This window comes from Chenopodium album, chromosome 21 (assembly GCF_948465745.1).
Source record: "Chenopodium album chromosome 21, dcCheAlbu1.1, whole genome shotgun sequence".
NCBI classification, from domain to species: Eukaryota; Viridiplantae; Streptophyta; class Magnoliopsida; order Caryophyllales; family Amaranthaceae; genus Chenopodium; species Chenopodium album.
The window spans coordinates 5,369,318-5,381,803 of NC_137854.1; the positions used below are offsets into that span (position 1 = coordinate 5,369,318).

Below are 12,486 nucleotides of genomic sequence, written 5' to 3' on the forward strand. Positions count from 1 at the left end.
ATGACTTATCATAGGTCGATCTGGGCATCTGGCTGGGGTTAAGGTGCAAAGAAAAAGGAATATGGTAGGTATAGTATAAGGTATAAAGGGAAGGTTATTCCATGTCTACACTATTTTGGTAGCTAATGTAACAGGTTTAGTCTGCACCTTTGATTTTAAAGATGTAATCTCGACCCTTCACTTGTCTGACATTTTTTATGCAGCACCAATGCCCTCGAGGATTGATAAGAGAGAATCCCCTACAAATATGGAGCATATAGTCTTTATCATGTCTGGCTTGCAACTTTGCAAGGAAAATGGTTAAATGGCAATTGCCAATCTGGGAGCATTCAGTCCAATTCACCAAGATAAAATACCAACATGACATTAACAGCTAATTCATTCCGTCCAGTAGATCTAGATGAAGTTCCAACATAAATTCAATTGCTAATACAAGCTTACATGAACATGAAGCAGCACCTAACTCAACAGCAGATACAAGAAGGAAAGATACTGCATACTTTTGCCAACTATCCATTTACATTTGCAGATGATCCTTCTGAGTCCTAAATTAACCGGGGAGAAATGTGGCCTCAAATGGAATACAACCTGCCTGCAAAAGACAATGACATGCATATAGCAAATCAAACAATGACAACAGTATCCTAATATCGAACATGTGGTGTTTGATTTTTCTCATTGATCTGTTCTGAAACTAGAATTCTAAAATACTCTGTAAATAAATGTATCGGAAAATTTCTACTTACATTAAAGACAGTCTTGGTATTATAGCAATTTGAATCCATGCAGAAAAAAAATCTATTTCTTCTTACCACCAGCCTTCTGCTTTTTGTTTGATGTATTCTTTGAGGTATTATCCACCGTTTCCTGTATAAAAACACAATCATCCAAGCAATATTACACCTAAATTACCCAGGGATTAAATTGTCAGCTTAAGGTTTTCTCATGTATAATTAAAATGTGTTTCAATGTGCCTATGACATAGCCACAGGAACATTTCATCTAGCAATGACAGAGGACAGCATCAGTCACCCAGAAAGGTTATGCCGAAGAAAATAGGAAAATAATAAGTTATAGCATTATTTATTCTGAGACTAGCTTTACTCACAGCCAATGTGCAAACAGACGACATGATACCAAAAACCATAAACAGCTCTAATTTGCCACAAAAAAAAAAAAACAAAAAAAAAAAACAGAGGTTTTCAACTTTAAGAATAACTGAATAAGTTGTTGCACTCAAACAAAGTCCAAACAGGTGATTAACCAGCAGTGTGAAACACACACACACACACACACAAATAGACATAATTAGATGGTTTTACAAGCTCAAGCACATCAAACTAGATCCATTGTTGACAATATGTTGAGGGCATAAGAGATAACACCTTCTAAGAACACTGCAAAAAAAAAAATATTCATTATCTTAAAGCCCACCTGCCTTTTACTTAGGACAATAACATGAGGGGGAAGGAATATGGTCTTAACAAGGAAAAGTTTTCAAAAGAATAACGAGAAAGGATCAGAGATAGATACCACTTCAACATATCTCCCTAACCCCAAATTAGAAAACCTCAGAGTTACAAACTCCCTTCCCAATTGTTTTTAAGTTATTATACTTCGAAACTACTAACTTACTAAGCCTAACATCAGTGGTTTCTGAAGTGTTCGAAATAGCCTTTCTTCCATGCAAAGAACTCCATCCATGGATTTGACAGCAAAGCTATAGCCATAATCGGAATCATGATCACCAGATTTGCCAAAATCAAGCTCCAGTTACCACATACAACGAATCATGACCCACAATATTACAAACTACAAGGGACCATCTCAATAGTACAACATAATGAATCTCAAGTCCTGCTACAGTCTGCATTTTCTACCACTACTAACCCCTCATTACCAAGTCCTTAACTATAGTCTGCATTTTCTAGCACTAATGATCCCCCAATCACAGAAAATCAAGTCCTCAACCATAGTGCATTCTACTAATGCCATAATGGCCTCCGGCACAGAACATAACTTACCACTAGTTCATATCCAGTGTTTAGTGCGCTAATATTGCATGTGATGCCTTAAAATTCTACAAAACTGATGCAGAATGCAGGAATCCCTGAAAATTTATCACAATGTTTAAATAAATTCTATCCGTACAGTAAAAGCTGGCTCCCCTCAGACTTCTCAATACTTATCTAAAAACAAGAAATCAGGAATTCAATCTCATCTTACAATTAAAACCCAACAGAGTAACGCCAAGCATGTCACTCCGGAAATATAATAGTAATAATTCCACATAAACAGTTCTCAATTTGATCAGACCAATCAGATTATCACATACCAGTTCCTAGGAGTTGTAGCACCATTCCATCTCTTAGAAAGCCAAATCTCTAACTTGAGCAGTTGAGCAACATGCTCCATTCTCCGTACCAGAAGCATTTAAATACTTAAAAAACGTTTGTGTCCAGGAGAAGCAGTAGACCTCTAAATAGGATAAATAGTAAACACAATGACTACAAATCCACAATCCAATCTCCATATGCATCCATCCCAGAACTAGGAACACAAAAAACATTTAGTGTTCAAGCTGTAGTATAAGCCTATGTTAGTATCAAGAGCAACTAAAGGACTGACAGAGACAACCTCATGTACAAACATTGGCATGTTTAATATAAGTCACTACACTTGACAAGTCTATGTAAATTGTTGCTCAGAACATGGTTTACCTCTTACCCCAGACAGAAAATAGGTTGCCTCATAATCCAATCAGAAGATATATAACCAGCTTTACTCATATGAATTGGGTAGTAGGATCTCTCACATATTTTTACCCCATAACTAATACCCAAAGCAGCACAACCTTAGAAACGAACTGCCAACTATTTGGCCCCATATTGGTTAGCATATTACCTTCTTACTAAACTTGATAAAAAAAAAAAAAAAAAAAAAAAAAAAAAAAAAAAAAAAAAACAAGATGAGAATCTTGGTGCTACTTTGGAATATTAAGGAACAACTGATGGCTATTCATACATTCAAATTTTGTGCTCTTATTGTTCTCTTATAAACAATGTATAAGTCCTGTATACTCATTGCAGTTAAGGTTTTTTCAAGATCTGAAATTAGAAGAATAAGCAGTGTTTGTTCTGACTGTTCACCAGGGGAGTCAGCTTTCACGCGCCAAAGGAAGGAACTGGAATTGACGGTGCTAAATGCTTGGAGCCAAAAACTACAGACCGCAGGCTTAAGGCAGCATGTTTTTCAGTCTGATAATGACTGAAAGCTGGTGATGAATGGATTCTAGACCTGTTTCCTTGTTTGAAAGAGCCAAGCATGCATTTGGTTCCCTGCCAGCCACCATACAACATTTTAATTCCTGCTTACATAGACATTTAACGGATGATAGTTGAAGCCTTGAAGGTTTTAGTCCTTTTTTTTTTCTTGCCATTGATTCACCTTGTCGTTTTTATATTACTACCTTAAATGTTTGTCAGATGATAAAAGGATAAAAAATAAATAAATAAATAAATAAAATAAAATAAAATAAAATAAGATGTTATCCCTATTGAAATACAATTTCAGACATTAAAAAAATAAAAATAAAAATAAAAAATCAAATTGGTACTCCCCCTCTCCCAATACCAAAATGCCCATTGGGTGAGGACACTGAGGAGTGAGGATCAACTAAATTTAATAATTGCACTCTCCTATTACTAATTTATCTTGATCTCTCCACCTTAATTTCATCTCAATTGACAAACAATATACAGCCCCCAGTACGTTATTTTGCTATTCAACTATACTCGACAAAGTCCCACCACCATTCTCCTTCCTAAATATATGTAAATGTAAGAAAAGGCAATTTTATATTGGGATAAAGGGAGTAATAGTTATATAGCTTTAATTTTTATAAGAAGCACGCAGACACCAACAAAGAAACAGTCATTGTATGCAAGCTCTTCCATCCCCAAGCCTACTAAAATCCAATAATCTACTAGGGGCAAGCAAAGAGATATACAAGATCCCATTTCACTATTTCAGCATGATTGAAGTACAAAGATTTCTTTTGTTTTACTGAAGCTGGAAGCACAGTTATAAATGTTCGCCAATAGATTTGCAGTCAAACTAAATATATTACTTTCATTAAAATCGAAAAGGATTACTAACTTTTGAAGAGAGAAGTGTAAAGTAACACAAACCAAGCAATATCAGACAGTAGTACGATGCAAGTACACAAAAAACTAGCTAGTGTAAATCTACCTGATACCTTAATGGTTGGATGGAAGGCATACACATGAATTTTCTATAGTTATGCTTAAATCTTATATGTAATTCATAACTAACGCAGACATACCTTCCTTTTGATGGGAACAGAATTAGACACAGTTGGCTTAAAGAAAGCCTCCAGCCTGCAAGCAAATAAAATGGCAATGTAAACCAGTAAAGAAACAAGAAACCAAAGCAAGGATTTTACAAACTTTTTAGTAATTACTTACCGTCCCTGTGATGACTTGCTCTTAGCTGCCTTAATTTTTTCAATTGCCTAAAAAAGATGAGATTATTATGAAAAATCTTATACTATTTACTTTGGAATGGATCACAATTGCATGCTTAACCAAATAAATAGAAACACTCCTGGAGACAAAGATTACCTTTGTTACTCTATCAATATTAAAGCCATTCTCCTTCACTAAAAAGTTCACCAAACCCTAAAAAGAAAAGGACAACAATATAGAGAAACTTCTTACTTAAAGAAAGTAAAACTTTTAAAAAAATATATATATATTATAAAATCATAAAATAAATATTCTTTTTTTAAAAAAAAAATAAATAAATAAAAAAAAAAAAAAATCAACCTCTTCATCAGGAGAGCTCCACTTAAGCTCAGGTTCCTCGTTTCCAGGATGCACTAAAGGCTCTTTAAATAACCTTCTGGCCTCCTGATACGGCCAATCTTCAGGTATTTGGTACCTGCATAAAAATACCAAAATTTAGCATTGAGTATTACCAGAACAGATTATGAAAATAAAAACAGAGACAACCACGTTTAACAATACATTAATTACAAATGACATATGATAATGCAATCCTATCTGCAGACACCTACCAGGCAAAGTACTCTACATAAAGGATTTCAGTGTAATAGAGAAAACCACATTAACCATATTCCAGCATATATAGCATCTGGAAGTAACAAGAATCCATAAAATCAAGAATGAGAAATTATAAGCTTCATTAAATGCAGTTACATTGTGATGTCTCCATGGAATTCCTATTACTTAAAAGGTTGCGCATCAGTAATCAGCAAAATAGAAGTAAGCAAGATAAGGACATAAACACTATACTTTCACCAGCAGGACCATAATATCAGGACTATCTAACTGAATAAATTATTAAATCAAGGATCAACACAACCATAAGGCTAGAGAGCTTGTAATAACGACAAACCAATTAAAACAAAAAACATCCATTAAATAATTTAACTAGAAATAATAATGAATGAGATTTTGGAAGTTCAAGGCACAGGATTCAAATGTACCTCTCTTTATTTATGTTTTCTAGTATATTCTCAATAGATCCATGTTGACGAATGAGCTTCAATGCAGTCATTCCACCAATACCTGCAAGTTAGATCTCAATTACTACTACAAAACGAGAAATGCTTCTAGGAAAGATGCATTCTTTACCAAAAAAAAAGAAGATAAAAATCAAAATTGCCATATTAAATTGTGCTCATATATCCCCCCCCCCCCCGGATTTCAAAATTAGCTCAATTATCCGCGAAAGTCCCGTTCTTTTTTCTCGAACGAGACTGCACATGAATACGGTCTGCTCGGGGTTCTTTTGAAGCAAAGAACACGGCTCTCAAAGCAATATGCAAGACATTACATTCCCTTTAATAGCTAGTTTTTCCTATAAAGGAAATTAATAGTGGCCCTGATTTGGAAGACTCTCCAATTAAATCACCCATTCATGGAGGAAAGGGGATAGAGGAGCCTACTTCTTCCACCCCTCTTCCAAGCAAATACTCCACAATGGCAATAGGTTCAACTAAAATAACACCACAAAAACAAACACAAACCCACCATACTAAAGAGCTGGTTCGGTTAAAGAAAGCCTCTTAAAATACAAAACTAGTGGTAGCACGTTTCGTGAAACTCATCATTATCCAAACATGACACTCAGGCATTAGTGCTTTACTGAGTCTCCAAACCTGGGGCATACCACTAGCACTGAATTTCTCCAAGATTACTGCCCACCACTTCAGGACATTACCTTCCCAAAAGACAAAGGGAAACTATCTGTGTATTTGTGTCTTTTGAAGATATTTGTAAGAAAAATATGCAAGAAAACTCACCACCATCAATAGCTAACTAAGCTCCCACATCAGGAAAATCTATAAGAATAATAGATTCTAGAATACTCCAAGTTTCCAAGATAAAAAAGCTTATCCAACTCATAGTTCAAAAGATTGTTCCTAAATGAAACATTACAATATAGAAGTCCCACTTCCCAGTGAAACCAAGAAGAGATGGATGCATGGTATAGCACATTTTCGTTTTATTAAGGTGTCAATTTGATAACCTTTTGGTTAAACAATCCTTAATACAGTCAAACATTTTATTCTGCATTATCATACAGCAAGACAATTTTCACCATAATAAAATAAATGAGTTCAAAAGTGTCTCTTATTACCTTTAATACTCTCACAGTAGTCACATCCAGAAAGAATGCACAAATCAATGAATTGATCCATTGTAAGATTAAGCTCCTCCAAGACCTGAATCAGAGCTGCTGTAAATAGAGCACTCAATCTATAAACTTAAAATAAACCCCAACAGTTACATGATCTCCCACCTTTGCTGTTTCAAATTCCATGACTGGAATTTTCTTTGAGCTTGGATCCATCAAATGACGAAGGAATTTAGGAGCTCCAAAGGTTAAAGAATCCATATCTTCAGAAGCCACAGCATAAACCTAGAAAGGCAAAATAAATAAAGCATTGTCCATGAGATTATGCTAATTAAAAATTTAAAACCAACAGCACTGAATATACGATAAGCTATAATAACATGGTAAATATGATGCTTCTCTTTATTCAAATACAATCATTTAGGGGAAGAAGGGAAGATCATATTAAAATATGGAAGTATTGCATACTTTTCCAGATATGCAAAGCGCGGCACACTGTGCCTCTGCTTCAGAAGGAGCCTGCAAAACCAGAAAAGAAACCTTGCTTACATAAGAATGGAGAAAGTATGACACAATAAGCAATATAAAGGCTAAGAGAACCACCTCAACCACAGGTACTCCCATTAATCCTAGTAATTTTTTGCAGTCATCATTGTGTTGTTTCGTCACCTGCAACAATGAAGAGGCAGACCTATTAAAGGTACAACAGAAAGAGGAGACTTATACATCATGGCAGGTTGTTATTGCTAGAACAATTAAATAAGATAATCCTTGTAGATATGCCTTCCATAATTACCTAGAGTCTAGAAATCAATAATGAATCCTTTCTAATGGGAAAGGTTTATATCTAAACTTCTAAGTAATTGCCTTATATATAGATATTAGCTACATAAATTAAGAAATCTTCTTCGTAGTTCATACAGGTGATCTTTTGACTAATGACATGGATTTAAACTTTAAAGATAAAGTCATTATCTTTTGAGTGGTTCTGATCGTTTGCAGACAATGAATGATCTTACCGCTGTGAAGGAAACAAAAACAAAAACAGCTACAAAGTGAAAAAGTTTGATAAACTATTTGCATTTCTGTCTACGTATTTTCAAGCAGTAATGAAACATCTTAATACAATGCAACGTAAATACTAGTCCCCAGTTCCCCAAACCCCCTACTGAACCACATAAGAAACAACGGCAAGATCCAAAGACTTGTGATTTATTAATAACAACCTTCTACAAATATACCAACAAGTAATAAATTGGATCCCTTCTACCAAAAGTTTACATGCAGCTTCCACTAACAGCACTTTTAAACAGAGAAAGAGACGCACCTTTACAGTCCGTTTACTGAACTTCTCAATACTATCTTTATCACCTTTCTGCATCAATCATTTCAGCAGCTTTATGGTTAAAGAAGAAATGTAGAAGCCAAGAAGGAAAAATAGAGGCAATTTGCAGCACATTTAGATGTCGAAAGATTTTTATTTGACGAAGTTATAATTTGCATTAATATACCTCAATGGCCTCTGTCAAATCCTCAGTGGCATCAGCTCGTTTGGCATAACTATCATGCAGAGTTCAATGGATTTGAATCAATATATCACTGTGTTGAAATCTGATCAAATAGCAAATAAAGAGCACCCATACCGTTTAGCAAGTTCTTGTTTCTTCAAATCAGGTGGTGGTCCATCAAAGACGTAACTGGAGAGAAAAAATTCACTCGAATCAAATAAGAGAAACATGATCATTAAGAATTAAAGCCATTTGTCACATAGCAACATTGTCTTCATAGCACATTTTCAGTCTATGATTTACTGTTACATGATACTGAATTTTTTGCTCAAAAATATCCGAAACGAGCACAAATGTGAGAGCTTACACAGGCTTAATCCCAGCTTCAAGAAGCCTTATAGTCCGTGAAAACATCCCCTGCAAGTGACTGGGGGCAGAATCATTGAAAGCACAAGTTACTTAAAATAGAAAAATCAACACTGAACAAAAAAAAATTACAGAAAATATAAAATCCCAATACATTACTACTTCATAAATCATTAAGTGGACCAATGATTTGAATCAGCTATCGATTTTCAACATAGTTGGAAGAACCACTAGACGGAAACATTTTGAGCTGCAATTTCTAATGGACAACATCAAATAACACATTAAACTAGTCCACTTTTGTTCCGGAGTAGTAGAATGGAAGCAACAATTTGATCTATCCAAGGGAGGTTTGTTTTAGGCTGAATATATTCGACCTTACCAAGTTAACTTTGAGTGTATCATGTCAAGTAGTGGCATAATTAATACAATCATCTACAAGTACAAACTAAGGTCTATAAAATGAACATCTACTTATTGCCATTACTTCATCACCTTAAAAATCATTAATCGCGATGTTTACTAGCATACACCAACTTTTTTGCCTCCGTCCACTCCCATACCCACATCATCCATACAAGCGCCAAATAAATACTCATTATATATTGATAATAATTATAAAATTTAAAAAAAAAAAAAGGGTCATTATTGAAGTAAGAGTGTAATACCTAGTAACTTCACCTGCCTCATTTGTAAGCATTTCAGTTCCAGTTCTCCCGACCACAATCTACAACAATTAACAACACAATTTGTTAATTTTTTACAAAATTTTTAAAATCAATAAAATCCCAAAAAAAAATATGGGAATTGAATTTAAAATTAAATTAGGAAAAAAAAAAAAGGAACAAACAAGGAATTGATAGATGCTCATGCTAGCATCAATGGCGATTTTCCGATTAAAATAGCTCTCAAATTTCTGCTCTTTCATGCATTTGGGTGCATTATCCGCCAGCAACTTCGTTAAACCCTAATTTAAAATTTTAATTTGTCACCAAAAAAAAAACAACCAAAATTAGAAATTTAGGGTTCAAAATTAGGGAAAATTATGAGAACAAGATCAAATTCAAACCTTAATTCCCATTTGAAACAAACAAAATCTGTAATTGCTGAAATTTGCTTCTTCTTCGTCGTACTTCACACTCTCCTGTTCTCTCTCCTCTTTTTATTGCGCGACTCAACTATACTCCGTATTTTTTTTCCCGCCTTAGTTTTGCGTACTATTGGGCTTCTATTTCGGGCTTGGGCCTGATAAAGCCCAATTATTCTCTCAATTGGGCCGAGTTTACTACTTGACTATTGGGCCAATTTGAGAAAAAATGACGGTCCAGACTATGTCTATTTTTTTGTTGTTTAGAGAGCTACAAGGGCGACTGGGCGAGGGTGAAAATCGATCGTAGGATTTCCTGAAACCGGGAGGCAAGCTATAACCACCTGAGCTATCCCTCACTTCAGTCTATGGTCTATGAGTAGTGCTTGGCTCAATGATCAATCACCACATGAGAGTAGGTAATTGTAATTACAGTTGTTTATTCTCCAAAAATACCTTGTATAATTGATATGAAGCAAAGGGAGTATTATTTTGATGTCATTGCACTTGTAAATTGTTTATAATCGTGAATGTCGGTACAATTAGTAGCACCGACATTCACTATTGGTAGTGATTGTAAGATTGATGAACAAATATGGTAGGGCGGGTGAGATATTTAGCAAATTAAAAGCTTGTCTATGAAGGTACAATTCATTAATAAATGCTTGGTCGTTTGTTCTTAAATCAATCTCCTGCTACAAAGAATGATATTCATAATTCGGTTTATCGAAGTGACAATTGACTAGATATGTCTATGCATACGACTGTGCTTATATAACACATACAAGTACGTACTTAGATTGATATCGACATTAATACATGTTCATTACTTTGAGAAGCGCCCAAGATACTAGGAGCAATCATTGGCCGGAGACTCCGAATCACCCTCTTTCACATCCTAACTAGTTTTCACTATTCTATACAAAGTACTACATCCTAACTAGTTTTCACTATTCTATACAAAGTACTACGTACTTTGCCTTAAATATGAATATATAGAGTTGTATCACGATATTTATCAATACATACAGTATTAAATAGAGTTTCAAGGTTCAAATATTGATCCATCCTTTACATCTAAGATAGATTTGCCACTTACGTGACTACGTGAGTTACGTTCATTCCCAAGCCTAATTCTAAGTCCAGGGTTAAGGTAAATGAACATATATATAACACCTCGCTTATTAAGGATGGAACAAGGTTGACACGATACATACAAGTTATTTTACATAAGGAAGGAGCATAGCACTTACCTAAAGTGAGGGGCCAAAGACTTAGGAATCATTGCATGCTTGTGACATTCCACCTTTAATTAAAAGGGTTGAGGACTTGAGGCTTTAAGTGTTTGGCCTCAACATATACTTTCTTTTCTTTTAAGAAAACAATAATCACTCTTAATTTAAACAATAGGTTTCTATTTTTCCATAGGAAAAACTTTAAGTAATTTCGAGTTTTCTTGTAAAAAATGTCTAATACTATTTTTTTTTTTTTCAATTTTTACATAGTACCCTATATTATACTTCAATTCATAGAACGAACATTATAACTTAATTAAACCATTTCATGTACTTCATAATATATTGTCACTCTCAAAGAGAAAAAGTCTTATCTAAAAAACATTGAAAGCAAAGGATTATCAGATCATGCTATATATGGTTCATTCAATTTAGTAATCTTTTTTTTTATGACTTATAACTAATACTGAGTCACGGATAAAAGAAAACGTGAGAACTTAATTATATTCCAAACTAGGTTAGTCCTCGTGCCATGCACGGAAATTTTTAATAACTAACTTTAAATTAACATTGTATAAGTAAATTTACATATGTGAATATTATGATGGATTATAAAATAGCCTATTTGTCAAGCAGATCTTTTAAAATATGCATTTGATTGTGGAAGGATACATGCATACATCAAATATTTTTATTTATGAATATAAGAAATTTGTTTTATATTTAAGTTTATAATTGGCAATAAATATTAGGACGGATCAAATCTTTTTATTTATGTATTTGTTTTTTAAATAGATTTTTTTAAAAACAAAAAAAATATAATCGACACATCAGGAAATGACACGTGTTATTGCTGGTGTGTCTTTTAGTATATAGTATTGATGATTGATACTTATACAGTTTTTCCGTATATGCAACTATTGTACATTAAAACAACGGGTCCATGTCCAACAAATGGGACAGGAGGATTGTAGCATATAGTACGTACTTAACTCAAAACACATGCATTATATAAATACACCACCTTCTAGTTAGGTTTGGTAGGTACACAAACCCTTAATTTAAGAACCTTATCACTAACTTATTGATACACTTCGCTGTAAAGTTACCCACTTTTTTTGCATCTTCACATATATTTTCTCCATATAACCAAACATCATTATAACTTCTTTCATTCTCAACCCATTTTTCATTTCATTTTATTAGCCAAACCCCCAAAAAAATTAGAGAAAATTAAACAAAATTATTATGTCTAATAATAGAAGATTAGGGTGGATAATCGCCGTTCCATGTACAAGTAAAAAAGCCCTAAGAACAGATTCTCAAAAGGGTATTGGAGAAATTCTCAACACTAAATTATCAACAATTGTTGAAGAGCCAGAAAATTTTTATGAAGGTATTAATCATAATCATGCAAATGGTTCAAGGAATATTAACGCGAAGATTAACAACAATATTAGTAACATGAAGTTATGGTTTAAGGAGAAGAAAGGTAAAGATCTCGTTCGTTCGACAAAGTTGTTTAAGAGAAGTAAACTTCAGCTTGTTTCTCGTAATTTTTGTGTTAAGGGTTCTTACATTAATTTTCTTGCTGGTTTTGTTGCTA

At 33.9% G+C, this 12,486-nt stretch overlaps 1 protein-coding gene across 2 annotated transcripts; it reads right to left on the reverse strand.

Annotated features, from left to right (window-relative positions):
• Positions 1-348: 348 nt before the first annotated feature.
• LOC145601081 (flap endonuclease 1-like) lies at positions 349-9,740 on the reverse strand. Of its 2 annotated transcripts, none has more exons than XM_081657009.1 (18): positions 9,628-9,740; positions 9,409-9,525; positions 9,227-9,285; positions 8,560-8,619; positions 8,328-8,381; positions 8,196-8,244; positions 8,012-8,059; positions 7,288-7,353; positions 7,153-7,203; positions 6,850-6,969; positions 6,688-6,772; positions 5,531-5,612; positions 4,848-4,962; positions 4,644-4,700; positions 4,488-4,534; positions 4,346-4,400; positions 747-867; positions 349-592 (listed from the first exon to the last, which is right to left on the reverse strand). In XM_081657009.1, the coding sequence occupies exons 1-17, from the start codon at positions 9,637-9,639 to the stop codon at positions 799-801; spliced, it is 1,146 nt and encodes a 381-aa protein (XP_081513135.1). In that variant the 5' UTR covers positions 9,640-9,740; the 3' UTR covers positions 349-592; positions 747-798. The 2 variants fall into 2 exon arrangements, with proteins under 2 accessions (XP_081513135.1, XP_081513134.1); XM_081657008.1 differs by lacking the exon at positions 349-592 and adding an exon at positions 3,150-3,338 and having other exon boundaries at positions 754-867.
• Positions 9,741-12,486: the final 2,746 nt, after the last annotated feature.

Excerpts from the sequence above, each read along its gene's own strand:
- LOC145601081 (XM_081657008.1), bottom strand. Across the intron at positions 8,060-8,195 it reads ATTTGACAGAGGCCATTGAG|AAAGGTGATAAAGATAGTAT; the intron begins GTATATTAATGC and ends TGATTGATGCAG. Across the intron at positions 4,535-4,643 it reads ATATTGATAGAGTAACAAAG|GCAATTGAAAAAATTAAGGC; the intron begins GTAATCTTTGTC and ends CATCTTTTTTAG.